The following is an 18,350-nucleotide window of genomic DNA, read 5'->3' as shown; positions in this document are numbered from 1 at the left end:
AACAAATTCTCTGACCCATGCAACCATACCCTGGCTTCACCTTTCCTCCGGGAGGTTGTCTTAAAGCAAAGTGTCCAGGAAGACGACTGCAACCTCTACAGAACCACACTTATTCAGAGATGGCCAGCACCATATTATAATGATTAGTTGACCCCTCAGGTTCCTTTCATTTCTAAATCTATGATTCTATGATTTCACTATGATGACTGACATTTATATGTGCAAATTACTAAAGCAACTGTGATTTCATCCATGCAGGAATTCCTTTTACCCATGCAAAACCCAATTTAATAAATGTTTAATGGCATGCATGGGTTTGAATCCCAGCTCTTCTACTCACTACGATTATTTTTCTCACGGCCTTAAGGCTTAGAATCACAGCATCTTAAATCTGGAAGGGACCTTAGTAATCCCCTAGGACAGTGATATCAAACTCAAATAGAAAAGGAGGACACAAGGGGCGGCCAGGTGGCTCAGCGAGTACGAGCACCGGCTCCAGTGTCGGGATGACCTGGAGATCGAATCCTGGACTCAGATACTCAGCACCACACCCAGAAATAACTGACCGTGTAACCTTGAGCAAGTTACTTAACCCCGATTGCTTAAAAAAAAAAAAAAAAATGGAGGACACAACCATTCTAAGGATACTGTGGGTCACATATAGACTTAGAAAACCACATATTAACATTATCTATGTTCTGTTGTACTTTTATTTATTTTGTTATTTCCAAATTATATTTTATTTTGGTTTGGGCAGCACTCTCGAAATGTTATGACTTCAGTGGGAGGGAGCCTGTGTTTTTGACACCTCTGCCCTAGTCCAGCACTGTAAAGATGAGGAAACTGAGGCCTAGAGAGACTAAGTGCTTTGCCCAAAGTCAGCAAGGTACATTATCTTCATTTTGGAGCATGAAGAAACATGGAGGCATCCTCATCATGACTTTGGAATCAAGAGGGCCTGGATCCACATTATTGATTTTTTACAAATCAGTCTAAAAGCATTTGCCACCATTTTCCTTGCATGACAATGAAGTGCCTAGAAGGGGAGACACCAATGAAGAACTACGCCTCTGCTGAACCTAAAGGACAGGTCCCATAGAGATGAGGTGTGGGACTTAGGAATTGATATCCTCTTATTATAGGTGAGGTCATAGAAAGGGACTTTAATTTTTGTTTGTTTGTTTGCTTCCATGCAGGCATGACAGCAGAACAGTTTGTTCCTAGTGGGCCCCACCTAAGCTTGTACAACTATGAAGAGAAACACTGGAGTGACCTCATGGGTTGGCAGCACTCGACCATGTATTTCTTCTTTGGACTTTCTGGTGTGGTTGATGTCTTGTGCTTCACCACCCATGCACTGCCAGTTTCCTTAAGCAAGATGATGCTCTCAAATGCCTTCTTTGTGGAAGGTAAGCCTGAGTGGGCATTTTCTTTCATCCACCACTTTTCATTAGGAATTATGTGTGTGTATATACATATGCATGTATAGTACATATACCCACACGTACAAATACATACATTAAAGAGCTCTCAGAAGCCATTTAGTCTAGCTTCTTAATTTTATAGATGAAGAAATACTTTGCCCTCAAGGAGAATTATGGTTTATTTCTCAGTGCAGTCCTATGAGAAAGGGTAGCATTATCCAGTTCTACATTTAAAGCTGGAAAGGGACCATACTTGGGTCTAACCCCCTCTTTTTACCTATGCGAAAACTGTGGCCAGAGGTTAACTTACTTGTCCAAGGGCACATAGGTAAGAAATAACAAAGTCAAGATCTGAACCCATGTCTCCTGACTCCACATTTAGCCTTCTTTCCATTGCTGCTGCTTCTTTTTCATTTTCTGATTTTTTGAAGCTTGGATGCTACCTTTTTTCCACTAGTTATTTCCCTATAGGCACACCAGTCATCCACCAGCCAGCATCTAGTAAACATCCACTTTGTTCTGGAGAAAAAAGATAAAAATCAAACTTTTAAGTGAATAGGAAATTTCTACACATTGAACACATTTCAGGTGAGGAGAAGGCTGTAGTTGGAAGGGGAAATTGGGAAACACCTGATATAGTAAGTAGCCATGAGCTGAGCTTTTCTGGGAGTTAGGAATTCTGAGAGGTCCAGGTAAAGGAGGGAGGGTGGTAGAAGCTTGGGAGTGGGGTAGGCAGCCTGAACAAAGATATGGAGATAGTAATGGAATACTGTGTGTGCCATGGGAGTTCAGTTTCAACCCTTCTTTGTAACAATGACAGTTAAGCTAAACTCAGTCACCACGTGTGAAGACATGGGAATCATTCTGTACCCATAAACTTCTGATCTTTCTACAAAGAGGAGGAAGGTGTTATCATCTGTTATCCTAGATCAGTATTGGGACATTGCAGTTAATCAGTGTTTAGCTGCCTTTTCAGTGTTGTTTTCATTTATATTAATTGTCATTTTGTGTATTATTCTTCTGGACCTGCTCTGTTTGGTATTCAAAGCCTTTCCAGTCTTCTTATACTTTACTCACTATCATGTACTCTTTGATCCAGTGACACTGGCCTCCTGGCCATTCCAAGAACAAGACACTCTATCTCTTGGCTCTGGACATTTCTTCTCGTTGTCCCCCATACCTGGAATGCTCTCCCTCCTCACTTCTGCCTACTAGTTTTCCTGGCTTCCTTTAAGTTCCAACTCAAATCCCACCTTCTAAAGGAAACCTTCCCAAACCCTTCTTAATTCCATTGCCTGCCCGCTGTTTAATTATTTCCTATTTATTATGGGCAGCTAGGTGGCACAGTGCATAGAGTAATAGTCCTGGAGTCAGGAAGACTCATCTTTTTGAGTACAAATCCAGCGAGAGCGAGCGCGAGAGCCAGCGCGGGAGCGAGCGCGGGAGCGCGGGAGCGCGGGGGAGGAGGGGAGCGGGGGGGGGGGGGGGGACGGGGGGGGGGGGAGGGGGGCGGGAGAGGGGGAGTGACACCATGGCAAGAATAATAATGATGATAATAGCAACTACTTTACACATGAGATTTGATTCTCACAGCAATCCTGTGAGGTAAAATTGTGCCATCTCTCTGTCTCTGTCTTTCTCTATATATATATCTCTCTGTGTCTGAGTCTGTCTGTCACACACACACCCACCCACACCCACACCCACACCCACCCCCCCACCCACACCACTTAGTGGTAAAGCACTAAAATCACCTTTGGCTTCAGTTTAAGTTTAAAAAAAAACCATCTTTCTCTCATCCATCAGGTTTTGTCTTTTACTTCCACACTCATGGCCGGGCAATGCTGGATATATACATACATCAGCTGCTTTTCCTGTCTGTCATTGGTGCAGCGATCTGCATATTCATGGAATTCTTTTTCCGGAGTAACATAGTTTTAGAGCTCCTCCGGTCCAGCTTTGTGTTGCTTCAAGGCAGCTGGTTTTGGCAGGTAAGCCGGTGCTTCCACTTACCAGAGTCAGCTCTGCACTTGGAAAGGGATGTCCTGAATGAATGGAGAAACCCTGGTGAAAACCTTGCCAGGGATTGGTCAGTAAGGTGCCCCATTCTGGGGGTTTATGTTAGAAAGAAGTTCCTGTCCTTAAGGAACTTGGAGGCTAATGGGATGATAAAAGAGTCCAGGTGACTGATTGTCTGTAATCTGAAGACCAGTTTAGGTAATCCCAGAAAAGGTTTCTCATCAGATTGATAGTGGGATGACAAAATTTTCAGCTAGAGAAACTTAAAGAAAATGATTGATTTCTGTTGTTTTTATATAGTCTTCATGTCAGAATTTATCCCTCCCCACTTTGCTATCCAGCAAGACATTCTTATAACAAATATTTTTAAAGCACTTCAGAAAACCAACCAGCAAATCAGTTGAGTCTTATAATATATACACAGACATATACATATACACACATGCATACATATATACATACACATTAATGCATATACACATACATATATATACACAGCTATATCATATATATGTATATACAGTCTGCTAAGTTGGAGCAGAATTGAGATTTGTGTAGATAGAGTGAGTACACACAATGGCAAAATTACAGACGATGTAAGTTTGCATATATAATAAAGAACACACTAATGACTAATATCTACACATAGATTTAGGGAGGTGGAAAAATAACAGGTAGATCTGGACTAATTAGGGAAGAATTTCCAGAGTACATTCAATTTGAAGTGATCACTGATAAGGGCAGAAAGATGGTGAGAAAAATCAACTCACTGAATACTTTATGGTCTAGTTAGAAGTTTCTATTTCGTAAATGATAAACAATACTAGGTAATGATTTCATAAGCAATAAGCAGTTATGGACACTTTGGGAGGAGGTAGATGACATCCTTAAGGCAAGAGGAAAGATGTAACAATGTGGAGAGAAAGGAGTGTTGAGGAAGTAGAATAGAAACTGGTGAGAGAAATGTCAGACTTGGAGCTATTCAGAAGAAAGAAATCAATCAGTCATTCAATTCTGTCAGTAGCAAACATCTGTTAAGTAAAAACAACAAAGCCATCCCTGCCCTCAAGGAGTTCACATTCTTCTCAGTGGAGCAATGTACATGTGTAATTACATACACATTATATACAAAATAAATACAAGATAAATTTTGGGGGTGTGGGAGGTGGCAATGGAGTTGAGCTTTGAAGGAAATAAGGGGAGAAAGGGACAAGAAGAAGGCAGGAATTATGGAGTGATGTCCTAGCTAGGTAGTCTAGTGTATAGAGCACCAGGCTTGGTGTCAGGGAGATCTGAATTAAAATCCAGCCTTAGACAATTACTTGCTATGTGACTTTGGGCAAGTAAATTACGTTCTGCCCACCTCAGTTACTTCAGCTGTAAAGTGGGGATCATAATAGCACCTACCTCTCAGGGTTGGTGTGAGGATCAAATGAGATAATAATTATACAGCATTTACAATAGGATCTGGTACATAGTAAGCTCTATATAAATGTTAGCTATAATGATGATGATGATGAGTTTCATTATTATGGGGATGATAAGAGCACCTACCTCTCAGATCATCAAATGTGATAATATTTGTAAAGTGCTTAGGACAGCATCTGGCACATAATAGGTGCTTAATAAATGCATATCCTCTTCCCTCCTTCAAATAATTGAGTGTTGGTGAATTTTTTTCAGTTTAATCGGGTTTTTGGCAGTGTGTCTTTGACTGCCAGGAAATTAAGTACAGGAAATTTAGAGATGGGGTATTATGTGAACAAATATTGTATCAACTAAGTGATTTAGTTTATAAAAGAGAGAATATTGGACAAATTTAAGATTTCTGCTCATCAGCAAAATCAGACTGATTCCTTTTGATGTTTATTATTAGTAAAAAGTTATTTGACTTTGGATGTAATGGGAAATTTATTCAGGCCTGTTATTCATGTATTCACTTTCCTTATGATATCCCTCATTCCTTTCAGGGATTTTTATTAACTTTAAAAGCAAATATTTTTATTGAGCCTTAGTCTCATCTTCCTGCCAAAATGGATATAAACATCATCCCTTTGGAGACACAGGGGAGGAGAAACTGTCCCTCTGCCCAATCCAAAAGGGTCTTGTAACTCTGGCCCCTCTCAGGCTTGAGGTAGAAAAATTTGTTGACTATAAATAACAGAGCTGGTATGGTTGTGTATTGGTAGAGGGAGTTTTCTCATCCAGAATTCCCTATGCTGATGAAGCCACAGGTCTACCCTTTCCCCTCCCATATATGGATTATATAGATTATCTTGTTTTCTTCAGTAGTAAGAACATAGACATTCTCCATTATAGTACTGGTTCCTTGGCAAAGATGGTGTTTTTTTGTTTGTTTATTTGTTTATTTATTTTTAGCAATTTCAGCACCTGGCCCAGTACCTCTGTTACTTGTTATGCTGGCCATATTCTTGTTATACTATCTTACACTTGCTAATTCATCAATACACTTCTTTGGGATAACTCCAGATTTGGTACTTCTTTCCCTATCTTCCATTCCCTCAGCTTTCCCTATATTGTAAAAATAAAGCAAGTTCTAAATACTTCCTGGATATATTGCATTTCAAGCAAATACATTTGAAATGATCTTTTGGAATAAGACCCGTTGGTGAGGCAGGGCAGCAGAGTATAGTAGAAACAGTTTTTAATAAATCTTAAAGTATCATATAAATGATAGCTATTATTGATCCACTTGTGAATAATTGAGAATTGACTTTGGAAGAATGATTTTGTGTCTGTAGTATTTCCTTTGACAGGAAGGATACAATTCAACTCTGTTTTCCTAAAGAAAAAAAAAGAAGTAACTTATATTCTCCTTTCTTGTAGTAAGCATGTCGTTTGAACTCCATAGGATGGCATAGGGACAAAGAGGGCTTGAACACTTACTAATCTTTACCTTGTTCTTGGTTGTAATGACCTTGCCTTCTATAATTCCACATCTTTGAACTTCTGGACATCTTTAAAATAAAGAGAAGGGAATTTTTTTAGAGTTTCTACTGTAGCTTTGTACTAGTACTAGGGAAGGAAGCATTTACAAGACTCCATCAGCAGACTTAGAAAAAGAACTGGTGAATTATACCGTCATTTGGTGTGTAAAGGATGCATTTAATTTAATTCATTGAACATTGATGTGCCATCCAGGTGCCAAACTGGAATTATAAAGATGAAAATGAAAAAGTTCCTGCCTTCAAGGAGATTACATTAAGGTCATATTTGTTGGTGCGTCTGTGTTTCCAGAAATTCTGCTCTTAGACCAAAGAGGAAATCTGAGGTTAATGTTCTCAAGCCCTAATGCTGTAATTTTTTTAATATTTTCTTTTCCTCTACAAATGTCTAGACTGGTTTCCTTTTTAATTTGGTGGCCAGATCAAATAATAACTTTGAAATATTTGAGGTCTTAAAGAAATAAAACAACCCACTGCATACTCAGGACCAAAGGAAGCATGCACATTGTCAGGAAATGAAAGCCTCAGCTGCAGCTTTTCCCAAAATCCACCTGTGAGAAAAATGTTCAGTGCCTGAGAATTTGCTGTTGCTTAGTTGGTGCATTTCCTCTTGGGGTATATGAATATTCTATAACAGAAGCTTTATCTTTAGTGTGTGCCTGCCTTAGTGTCTCTATTTTTCAGAGTTCCCTCAGTATCTAGAGTGGTACTTGGAGTCTTCATAGACAGTCAACAGTACACACACACACACACACACACACACACACACACACTCACCCCTAGGATCAGAAATTTGGGAGATTTTGGAGATTTTCTAGGTCAGGTGTTCTTAACTGTTTTGCATGTCCTGATTCCCTGCCCCCCTCCTCCCCACCTCCCACTTTGAAGGTCTGGTTATGCCAGTGATCCTTTTTTCGTAATAATGTTTTACAATGCATAAAGTAAAATACATGGAACTACAAAGGGACTTAAGAATTAGTAGACTGGGCCTCTGAGCAGAGGCATCTTTTTTTTGGGGGGGGGGGGGGAAGATTGGGGGAAGGTGTTGATAGGAGGTGGAGATTTTCTATGAGCTCTTACTTCTACTTTCTTCTTTCCACCACTTGAGATTTTCCATCATCTTCCACAAAATACTCCAAGAGGTCCCCATCAAACACTATATGAATGAATAGGTTTGAGGAAGAATATTTGTTAGAGGCAGACTGGTGTCAATATGATTTCCTTTCCAGTACAAACTTGAGATGCTACATCACATCTTTTCTTGTAGTCCTTCCTTTTTCTTCTTTTGTAGAAGAACATGTGAGACAGATTTTCATTTTCTAGATACCAAAGGCTGGTTGGTACTTTTGAGATGGGAGATGGCTAAGGAGATTATTGTTCATCTGTTAAACTTTTCTTTTTAAAATTTTATTTATTTTTCAATTATCAAGCATTTATTTATCTCCCTTTCATTTTCCCCCCAACCAATGAATAAAAAAAGGAAAGAAAGTTGAAGGAATATGCAACCTTTGTATCATACAGGCATAGTCAGGCAAAACAAATTCTCACCTTAGTCACATTCAAAAATGTATTTCTCATTCAGCTTATTAGTCTATCATCTCTCTGTCATGAGGCTGTCCTTTTTCATCCATCCTCTGAAATCATGGTTGATCCTTGTGTTGATCAGCATTCTGAAGTCTTTCAGAATTAATCATTTTTACAAGATTGATATTTTAGTATAAATTGCTCTTCCTGTTCTATTCCCTTCACTCTGTACCAGTTCTTTTTTAAAAAATTTATTAACTTTTAATTTACAACATTCGGTTCCACAATCCCTTGAGTTCCAAATTTTCTCCTCCTCCTTCTCCTCCCCTCTCCTCCCCCCATGACAGCATGCAATTCAATATAGGTTCTACATATACCTTTACATTAAATATTAGTCAAGTTGTAAAGAAGAATTATAACCAATGAAATGAATAACGATGAAGAAGAAAAAACAAAACAAAACAAAAAAGAGAGATAGCTTTGTAGTTTGCTTCAATCTGCATTCAGATTCCATAATTCTTTCTCTGGATGTGGATAGTCTTTTCCATCATGAGTCCTTTGGAGTTGTCTTATAACCTTGCATTGCTGAGGGGAGCCCAGTTTATCAAAGACAGTCATCACAGATACACTGTATCTGTAATTGTGTACAAAGTTCTCCTGGTTCTGTTGTCCTCACCCAGCATAAGTTTATATAAGTCTTTCCAGGTTATTATGAAGTCCATCTGCTCCTCATTTCTTACAGCACAATAGTATTCCATTACATTCATATACCACAACTTGTGTAACCATTCCCTAGTTGATGGGCATGCCCTCGATTTCCAGTTCTTTCTGCACCAGTTCTTACAAGTCCACCCAGGTTTTTCTGTAACCATCTTTGGTCTTCATTTCTTATAGCAGAATAGTATTCAGTGATTGCCCAACATCTGCTGACTCTTAAAAGAAAGAGCACTTAGTAGCTTTGGGGTACCCAGGGGACTCTTTTCAGGTCCTATACCCAGATTTCCCAGCTCCTCATGTAGAGTCCTGGGAACTAGTCACTTGCCTTATGCAATTTCCCATTATTAAGAGACTTGCATCATTAAGATGGGTGTGTTGAGTCGTAGGATTGAAGCCTTGCAGCAATCCTGCTTGGTGGTACAGGTTGATGCCTTGCCTCATCAGAGTTGAATCTTAGTTCTGGAGGAGGCCCCTATTTCTCTGCCTTTCCAAGTAGATACTTAAGAACTAGCTGTATTGAGCAATAGCTCCATCACTCAGTGTCATCATTTCCAAGGTCGTCTCTGTCACTAATTGGGATTAGAAAGGTGAAGCACTTAGATCTCTCTGTTACCTCCCAACCTCTGACACAGAGGTCTTCCTTTCCTGGTATTACTAAGAGGCACAGCTAGAGTCAATGGTCGTAATGCCCTCTATAAAACGGAAATTTAGCATTTCTGATATTTTATCCCTTTAAAAAAGCAGTTTTTCTATTACTGACAAAGGAAAAACTCAGATGGTTATTTCATATTCATGATCCCAAATAACTATATGGTTGGGGTTTTTTGTTGTTTTTGGTTTTGGGGTTTTACCCCCCGGCTCCTGAAGAGGTTGGTTGTTGGTGATACACAGAGATACAAACAAATAAGCAGACTTATTGTGTGGTGGAAACAATATTGGACGTGGTTTTTAAAAGATTTGAGTTTTCACAGTCTAGCGTTTGCTAGCTGCATGGCCCTGGTTAAGTCAGTTCATCTTTCTGAGCCTCTGTTTCTAAAACAGGGATAATCTTACTCATACTAACAACCTTATAGTGCTCTAAGGAATGTGATTAAAAAAAACTGTTAAAGAACCATATGGAGGGGCTAGGTGGCACAGGGAAGAGAGCACCGACCCTGGAGTCAGGAGGACCTGAGTTCATATCTGGCCTCAGACACTTGACACACTTACTAGGTGTGTGACCTTCGGCAAGTCACTTAACCTTAATTGCCCTGCCTTCCCCCCTCCAAAAAAAAGCAAAAAAAAAAAAAAAAAGAACCATATAAATGTGATTAGTTTTTGCTATAGTCTCGGAAGACCTTTCCCTTCCTCCCTTTTTGCACTTTGTAAGAGGGAGTTTCTGGGTAGGAAGAAGACTGAAGGCTAATACCATGACTATGTCTAGATGAATTCAGTGAATTGGGCCATGATGCAGCTCAGAAGGGCCATGTGTTCACCACAGTAATTGCTCTTTCACCATTGCCACATATAAACAGTCTTTGAGATCCTGTCTTTCTTTCTGCACACAGTTATGAGCCCTTTTTTTTTGCTTTTTAAAATTACTTTTTAAAATACACAATAAGAAAAGGAAACATCTTATAAACTTAAATATTGAAACAAATACAAAATAGGAAAAGAAAAAAGCATGTCATGTGCACAGCAGAACATGAGAGAGGATTCAGAATATATAGCAATAAATTTCCATTTAAAGAAAACCTTTATTAATAAATACTGTGTGTTATGTTGAGAGCTGTCCAGATTTGCTTCCTTGTTTTCTTTAGTTCTCTGCTGTGTACTTTTTACTTTGTTCTTTTTCCTCCCTTCCTTCCCTTCATGCCCAAGAAGGCTACAATTAACTATGGACATATTTATATGTAGAATGATGAGCTCTTTGGATGGCCATGTCTTCAGGTAAGCCACCAACTGAGAAAACAACTTAGGTAATTTAAGTGAGAACACTTGATCCCAAATTGACCAGCTTAGTTAGAATTCTCTGAGAACAACTAAATGAGTTGATTGATGTAGGTGAAGTGAGCATAGCCAGGAAAACAAAGGACTAAGATAATGTAAATGGAAAGAATGACAACAAAACTAAATTTAGTGCTATGCAATTATGATGACTAAGAAGTTTGGTCATAGAGAAACGTTGAGAAAAAAAGCACCTCCCTCCCTTGTAGGCAGAGGTGGCGACTGTGAGCAGAGAATACTGAATCTACTGTCAGACACTTGTAACAACTCCCTGTGACATGGAATGGCTCACTGGGTCCAGGAGAGTGGAGGGACATGTTAGAATAATAAATAAACACATAAAATGAAGGTGATATAAAAATTGATAAAGATTTTAAAAAATTAAAGTTAAAAAGGGGTAAAAGTTAAAGAAAAGATTTCACCATATTCTCTGGGTGGTTTCTTCATGAATTATCAAGAGAATCACTGTGCTTTTCCACTTTTTTGTGGCTGTTTATTTTTAGATCATCCAGTGAACCCCTTCTTTTTGTCGAGGAGGGTCAGCAGTTCTGAGACCTCTTCCTTAAGAGTTAAGGGTTTGGCTCTTCTCTCTCTTCATTATCTCCCTTAGAAGATCTCCCTCTTCTGCATTCTAGGCTTGTCATTTCTGTGAGGATGAAAACCCAAATTATCAGGTCCATCCCTGCCTCTCTTCTAGACTCCCTAAGGGTCTTCACCTCCCAGTTTGATTTTTTTTATTAAGGAGCCATCCTTTGAGTAACTGCTTAAAGAGGCCTTTTCACTGAATGGGCATTACCTCTCTCAAAGAGAGAAACTGAAAAGGCCTTAGCCTAACAGGGCCAGGGTCTCCCATCCTGGGCCACCTCTAGTCATCCTGATGAGTATCTGATCACTGGACCCAGATGGCTCTTCAGGAGAAAGTGAAGCTGATAACTTTGCACAGCTGCCCTCACTCAAATCCAAGTCACTTGCAAGAAATGTCATAATTTCCCTGATGCCATGGTCCTTTTCAAGAATGAAGTACAAACACAATCTAGACTCTAGGCTGATCTTGCATTTTCAGCTCTTGATAAGGCTGTCTCCATTTGATTTTTCCATCTTTCAAGTCAGGCTCCATTTAGGATCCTGGTAATATGGATCTGAAGCCAGAAGAGACCATCTAGATCAGGGGTGGGGAACCTGCCGCCTTGAGCACCCTTTGACTAAAGGACTGCACTTGAGTATCTGGAGGGCCTCACATTCCCCACCTCTGATTCTCCCTTCATTTTAGAGACAAGGAAACTGAGGTCTAGGGAAGTATAAGTCATTTGACTTATGCAAAGTCACACAGGTAGCATCAGGGATGGGATTGGAACCCAACTCCTCTGCTCCAGAGTGAGTGTTCTTTCGCTCTACCATGGCTCTCTGTACCACATTGTCTAAAAATGAATTTATTTCTCCCCTCAGTTGCCTTGCCTTGCTAATTTCCTGTTATTCGTCAAGGACTTTGGAGTTGGCCTGATTCTTCTTCCTCCATTATTCCTGTCCCAGTTTCCTCAGGGGGCTTTCACAGAGAGCTATATAATCCAGCAATACATTGAACAAGAGGCCCTTATTATATTAATTACTATAATTTCATTATAATATTTTTGTTTTAAAATAAAATTTATTTTAAAAATTATATTTTTAAAAAAGACTGGGTCTCCCTGTGTCCTCCAGGCTGGAAGTTTATTAACTTTCTCCCCAAAACCTTCTTCTCTCCCTAACTTTGCTGTTACTGTTGAGGGTTCAAAAGCCCTCCATTCAAAGCCACCCAGGCTCACCACCTTACCATCCCCCTGACTACACATACCCCACTTATCCAATCTGGGGCCTAATCCTGTTGTTTCTACTTTCTCAACATCTATAGGTCACCTAGAGGCAGTTAGGCAGTGCAGTGAATAGAGCCCTGGGCCTGGGGTCAAGAAAAACCGGGTCTAAATCCAGCCTCAGACACATCCTAGCTTTGTGTCTCTCATCAAGTCACTTAATCATTGTTTGCCTCAGTCTCCTCAACTGTAAAATGGGGATAATAATGGCACCTATTTGCCAAGGTTATTGTGAGGACCAAAGGGAACAGTATTTGTAAAGCATGTAGCACCTTGCTCCTGGCATGTGGTAAGTACTTGATAAATGCTTGTTTCCTTCCCTTCCCTCATTTGACATAGCTACCATCCTAATAAAGGCCCTCCTTACTTCTCACCTGGGCCTTCTCATTGATCTCTTTGTCTCCACTCTTTACCTTCTCCAATACTTCCTCCATCCTGCTACCAGAGTGGTTTTCCTAAAGCACAGGAGGTCTGATTAGTTGACATTGGTTGTTTTTAGTGTTGTCTGACTTTCATGACCCCATTTGGGGATTTCTTGATAAAGATACTGGAGCAGTTTGCCATTTCCTTCTCCAGCTCATTTTACAGATGAGGGAACCGAAGGAAACAGGGCTAAGTGACTTGCCCAGGGTCACACAGCTAGTAAGTGTCTGAGGCTGGATTTGAACTCAGATTTTCTTCACCATTTCCAGACCCATTGCTCCATCCACTGTGCCGCCTAACTGCAGCCTGACTATGTTACTCCTTACTAAGTCAACTCCAGTAACTCCCTGATATGTCCAGGATAAAATATCAAGTCCTCCCTTTGGCATTTAAAGTTCTTCACAATCTAGCCAACTTCCTACTTTTTCCATTCTTATACTTCACTCCTGTCCACACACACTGTACCATCCAGCTGACTTCCCTGGTCTGACTTTGTGCTAGGGGCAGGGGATGGGGGTGGGGGCTCTCCCTTCTTAGCCCTACCTCTAAGGCTCCCTAGCTTCCTTCAAGACTTATCTCAAATACTGTCCTCCAGAGGAGACCTTTCTCAGTCTTCCTCCTCCCCTCCTCCCAGTGCCTTCCCTCTGATGTTGCCTTCCATTTTCACTGTAGGCATCTTGTATGTACATGTTTTGTCGTTGTTGTCTCTCCTCCTAGAATGTAAGCTTCTGGAGGGCAGGGACAGTGTTTTTGCTTTTCTTTGTATTTCTGGCACTTAGCACGGTGCCTGGAATAACATATGTGATTAATAAGTGCTTGTTGAAGAAATATTGTAATGAGAATCCACTGTGAAGCCCTTAGCGACTCTGATTAGTACAATGACCCAAGAAAATTCCAGCAGACTCTCCACCTCCAGAGAGAGAACTGATAGATACAGAGTACAGATTGAAGCATATTTTCTCTTTATTTTTTCTTGGGGATTTTTTTTGGCAACATGGCTAATATGGAAATAGGTTTCCTATGACTCCACATGTATAATGGGTATTGTATTTCTTGCCTTCTCAGTGTGTGTGGGAGGAGCTGGAGGGAAGAAGAGAATGTGGAACTCAAAATTTAAAATAAAAATGCTCATTGACTGACCAGCAGACTTTATGAGCCTCATCTGTCAAAAGAAATTTGGAGATGATCTCTACTGACTTCCAGCTCTAAATCCTAGGAAGTCTGAGAGGTGACAGGTGAGCCCTTACACCTGGCCTTTATGTGCTTTAGGCAGCAGCAGGCTGCATTACTGAAAAGAATGAAAGACCCATTTTCATGGCAATCAGTGTCCTGGGTGTATGGCTTGCCGTTAAGCCTCAAACCATACTTAAAAATTCACCATCTTTATGATATATCTATTGGCTTCATTGATGATTATTGTTTTCTGTTACAGATTGGCTTTGTATTGTATCCCCCCAATGGAAGCCCTGAATGGAACGAATCCGATCACGGCAACATGCTGTTTCTGACCATGTGCTTTTGCTGGCATTATGCCTTCACTTATTTCATCCTGGGTGTGAATTATGCTTTTATCACCTGGTAAGTTAACTGCCATTGGTCATTAGGAATCAGTTCTACAGATTCCAAGATACATAGAGGGTTGGTGGTGCTGAGCTCTGGTTCATTCAGAGGGCTTTTGGCATTTAAAATGAAAGTCAAGGAAGAGGAAAGCTGACTCTGTTTCTTGCAGACAATAACATTACTGGTTAGAAAAGGTAGTGAGATTCATGGAAGCTTCTGAATTCCATGCCAAGGAGTTTAGACTAGTAGATTTCCAGCGAGGTGCTGAAAAAATTCTTTTTTGAAAAAGGGGCAGTGGGCCAAATAAATTTGGGAACCTCTGCTATAGTAGATAATTAATAGTTACAAATCTGGGCTAAATTTAAGCTACTCAGCAAGATTCTGAGAGCCATGTAGTCCCAGTTATCTGCATGAAGGAACATGGATTAGACCCTAGAACAAGTTCTCATTGTTCAGAAGTAGGAGCTTCATGTTTTCCCAGAAGCAACTCAAGACCAAGCTTGGTCATTGTAATTATGCACATTGAGTCTCATGAGTCTTTGTGGTTGCTTCAGTTTATATTTTATAGTTACAGGGGTATTGTCTTCTTGGTTCTGCTTCCTTCACTTTGCATGAATTCACATAAGACTTCCCATGCATCTCTCTCACCTTCATATTAATTATTTCTTAGAGCACAGTTATATTCCATCGTATCTATGTACCACAATTTGTGTAGCCATTCCCCTTCCCCAATCAATACAGCCTTTGCTCCTCATTAGCGATGATAATAACAACTCCTTTATATAGTGTTTTAGGATTTGAAAACTCTCTGGCACATGGTTTCAGTGGATCCTCACATATTTCCATGAATTAATACAAATAATGCTATCCGCATTTTATGATGGGAAAGTTGAGCCTCGAAGAGGTTAAATGATTTGCTTATAGATATATGGTCTTAGAGAATTAGAGAACTTTATGCTGGGTGAAATTGACTTATACTTAACACATTAGCACGGTATCTAGCACATTTTTGTTGTTGTTCAGTCGTGTCCTGCTCTTCATGACCCCGAGTGAGGTTTTATTGGTAAAGATTTTAGAGTGGTTTACCATTTCCTTCTCCACCTCATTTTACAGATGAGGAAACTGAGGCAAACAGAGTTAAGTAACTTGCCCAGAGTCATACAACTAGTAAGTGTCTGAACCCAGATTTGAACTCAGTAAGATAAGTCTTCCTGATTCCAGGCCCAGCACTTTATCCATTGCACCACCTAGCTGCCCTTCTTGGCACATAGTAGGCACTTGATAAATATTTATTGAATTGAATTGAAAAACTACACAAATGAAAAATGTTGCTGTTGTTGGCCTTATCTTATACAAGCTATTATATGTATTATGCTATTAATTTGTGAAACAAACGATTTGTGGCTATAGTCGTAAATAAAGCCAATTACGAGGATTCTAACCAAGCTACTTGTATACAGGGGAAGATGGTATGGTAAGGCGGAAAAAGTACTTTACTGGGAGTCAGAAAACTGAATTTATGACCCATATCTCCCACTGAGGACATCTGTCATCTTCCATAGTTACTGTATGACCCTGGGAGACCGTGATATGTTTGGGTCACTACCTAATGCCTCTGGCCCTCCTTTTCTTCATGTACAATAGAAAGAGACTGGACATAATAATTACCAAAGTCTCTTCTAGTGCTACTGGACTGAATTCTGTAGTTATTCCACAGTAAAGGGGCTTTGTTGACCTGGTAACAGCTCATTCCCTTCCACAAATAACACAACCAAATGCTTTCATGGGTTTGTATAGTATGACTGTCTATGAGGAATATACTTATCTGCATGTACTTTGTATTACAGCGGGGAAAGGGGTAAAATCAGCTGAATTATTCATGATTTTGTTCTGCCTACAGGTAGCAGGTAACTTCTACTCCCTTGACCTCATTCATCCTCAAAAATCTAATTGTCTCTCTCCTAAAATCCCACCTCAGATGCCATGCTGCAAGAAAAACCAAGAGATTCGGGAGACTAAGAAAGGAAAGGGGTGGAAGTGGTTCAGGGAACAGGTCCTGCCCAGAAAGGCCAGGTTGGGCATTTGTATAGAAATAATAATTGAAGTCATGGGAGTAGATGTGATCACCTGGGGAGACAGTGTAGAGAGACAGGAGGATCAAAAACAGACCACTTTAAGGGGGCGGGAGGTGGGGGGAGAAAGAGGAGTAAGCAAGGGAGACCCAGAATTAGGTTAGAGAGGTAGGCAGGAAAACATGACCATGAAGGCCAGGGAGGGAAAGTTATCACAAAGGAAGAAGTGACATAATGAAAGTGATTTGTTCAGCTGTCTGCTGTTTTGGATTACCCTTTCAATTTGCAAAGTTAATATTTGACTGTAGAATTAATTATTATTTTCCTTGATTTGATTCACAGTGTTCCAAATTCAAACCTGTTTAACTGTGTCTAATGACAAACTCTTCTTTCTTCTCAGGTTAATTAGATCAAAAATTAAGAAGAACTTTCCTTCTGACATGAGATTGCTGAAAAACGTTGAACGAGACCAAGAATCAGAAGAAGAAATATAATTTTGTTAGGCGTCCCTGTTTTTCCAGTTAAACTTCTTACCCATAGGTTGATATCTGCAAACATGATTTGTCTAGGTTCGTGCTATTATTCTTGTTCAACCTCCAAGATATTTTATCTTGTCCTTTTATGCAACTCGATCCTATAAGGGTCAGTCTCTGCATACTGTATTCTCTCACCTTGCTAAAGAATTTGCATGTATTGTTTTTAGGCCCAGGTGTACATTTGGAGAGTGGTTCACTTTGCACTTTAATAATGAAATTAGAGGGTTGAGTAGGGTTTCCCTGACAATTTAGCCCATCCTCCTAATGTTTGATGTTGCACATGGAAAAAGATGTGTGCTATTTTTCCTTGAGATGGGTTTACATTATCCAAGTTAAACTTGCAACCATTTGTAACTTATTAAATGCAGGATTTAGAGAAAGGGTGGTGTAATGGATTGTGTACTGGCCTTGGAGCTGAGAAGATCTGGTTTATTGTATCAGCTCTGACATAAACTGGCTGTGTGACCCTGAGCAAAGTCACTTAACCCCTTGGTGCCATGGGCAATTCTCTAAGGCTGTGATACAAAGTGCTGATGGGCCTTGGTAGAGGGAGCTTCCTTACCTGAGAGTACCTTATACCAATAAGCTCATAGGTGGTCCAGGCACAGTATCCTGTCCTAAACTCAGAATTAACATGCCCTCCATGCCAATGGGTGAATGTCATTCAAAGTAGAGACTTTGCATCTTTCTTGCTAGCTATCCACCCAATGCTGTATCTTCACTAGCACTTGGTGTGGACATCCATCGATGGTAGAATGGACTCAACAGAAATAATAAGACACTCCCAAGTAACAGCTGTACAGGTTAATGTATGTTTAAATTTATATGTGAATAAAAATATTTAACCTACATGGTCTCTATTTCTATCTCTTCTCATAGTAGTCTTTACACCAGTTCCATGAGAAGGGCAGATTAGAAAGTAATCTCAGGATGGATAGATCCTCCTTAGTCACTCTCCTGCTAGAGCTGGGCCATGTAAACTTGTCAAGGGAGCAGTAAGCAAGTTCATGCAGGAGGCATTTTACCTTTGCTTAATCTTGAAGTTGTCATGATCTCCAGGGGATGGAAGCATCATCCACCAAAGCATTTCCATGGTGTGGAGATATACTTTGATTTGGGTCTTCATTATGGTTAGATTGTCCATGAGTAAGAAATCCACTATGGACAAGAAGAAAAATCTCACAGAGCACACCTTGAAGGTATGAGCCTGGGTCTGGAGCCAACCTGAAAGGCAGGTTAATGAACAGAATGAACTCTGACTTCAGAGTTCTGGATT

At 40.0% G+C, this 18,350-nt stretch overlaps 1 protein-coding gene across 5 annotated transcripts in view; it reads left to right on the top strand.

Annotated features, from left to right (window-relative positions):
- The window catches only part of TMEM45A (transmembrane protein 45A), a 93,445-nt gene extending 75,522 nt beyond the window's left edge, over positions 1-17,923 (top strand). For all 5 annotated transcript variants that reach the window (XM_069065351.1, XM_069065348.1, XM_069065349.1 and 2 more), the window contains exons 3-6: positions 1,197-1,409; positions 3,231-3,415; positions 14,339-14,484; positions 16,939-17,923. In XM_069065351.1, coding sequence (XP_068921452.1) covers positions 1,197-1,409; positions 3,231-3,415; positions 14,339-14,484; positions 16,939-17,032 — 638 coding nt within the window. In that variant the 3' untranslated portion in view covers positions 17,033-17,923. The remainder of the gene's footprint in view (positions 1-1,196; positions 1,410-3,230; positions 3,416-14,338; positions 14,485-16,938) is intronic.
- Positions 17,924-18,350: the final 427 nt, after the last annotated feature.

Source organism: Petaurus breviceps, unplaced genomic scaffold, assembly GCF_028583685.1.
Source record: "Petaurus breviceps papuanus isolate PSGF00001 unplaced genomic scaffold, PetGlider_PUasm1.0 90683, whole genome shotgun sequence".
Classification (NCBI taxonomy): Eukaryota; Metazoa; Chordata; class Mammalia; order Diprotodontia; family Petauridae; genus Petaurus; species Petaurus breviceps.
This window is presented reverse-complemented; position numbering and strand designations above follow the sequence as displayed.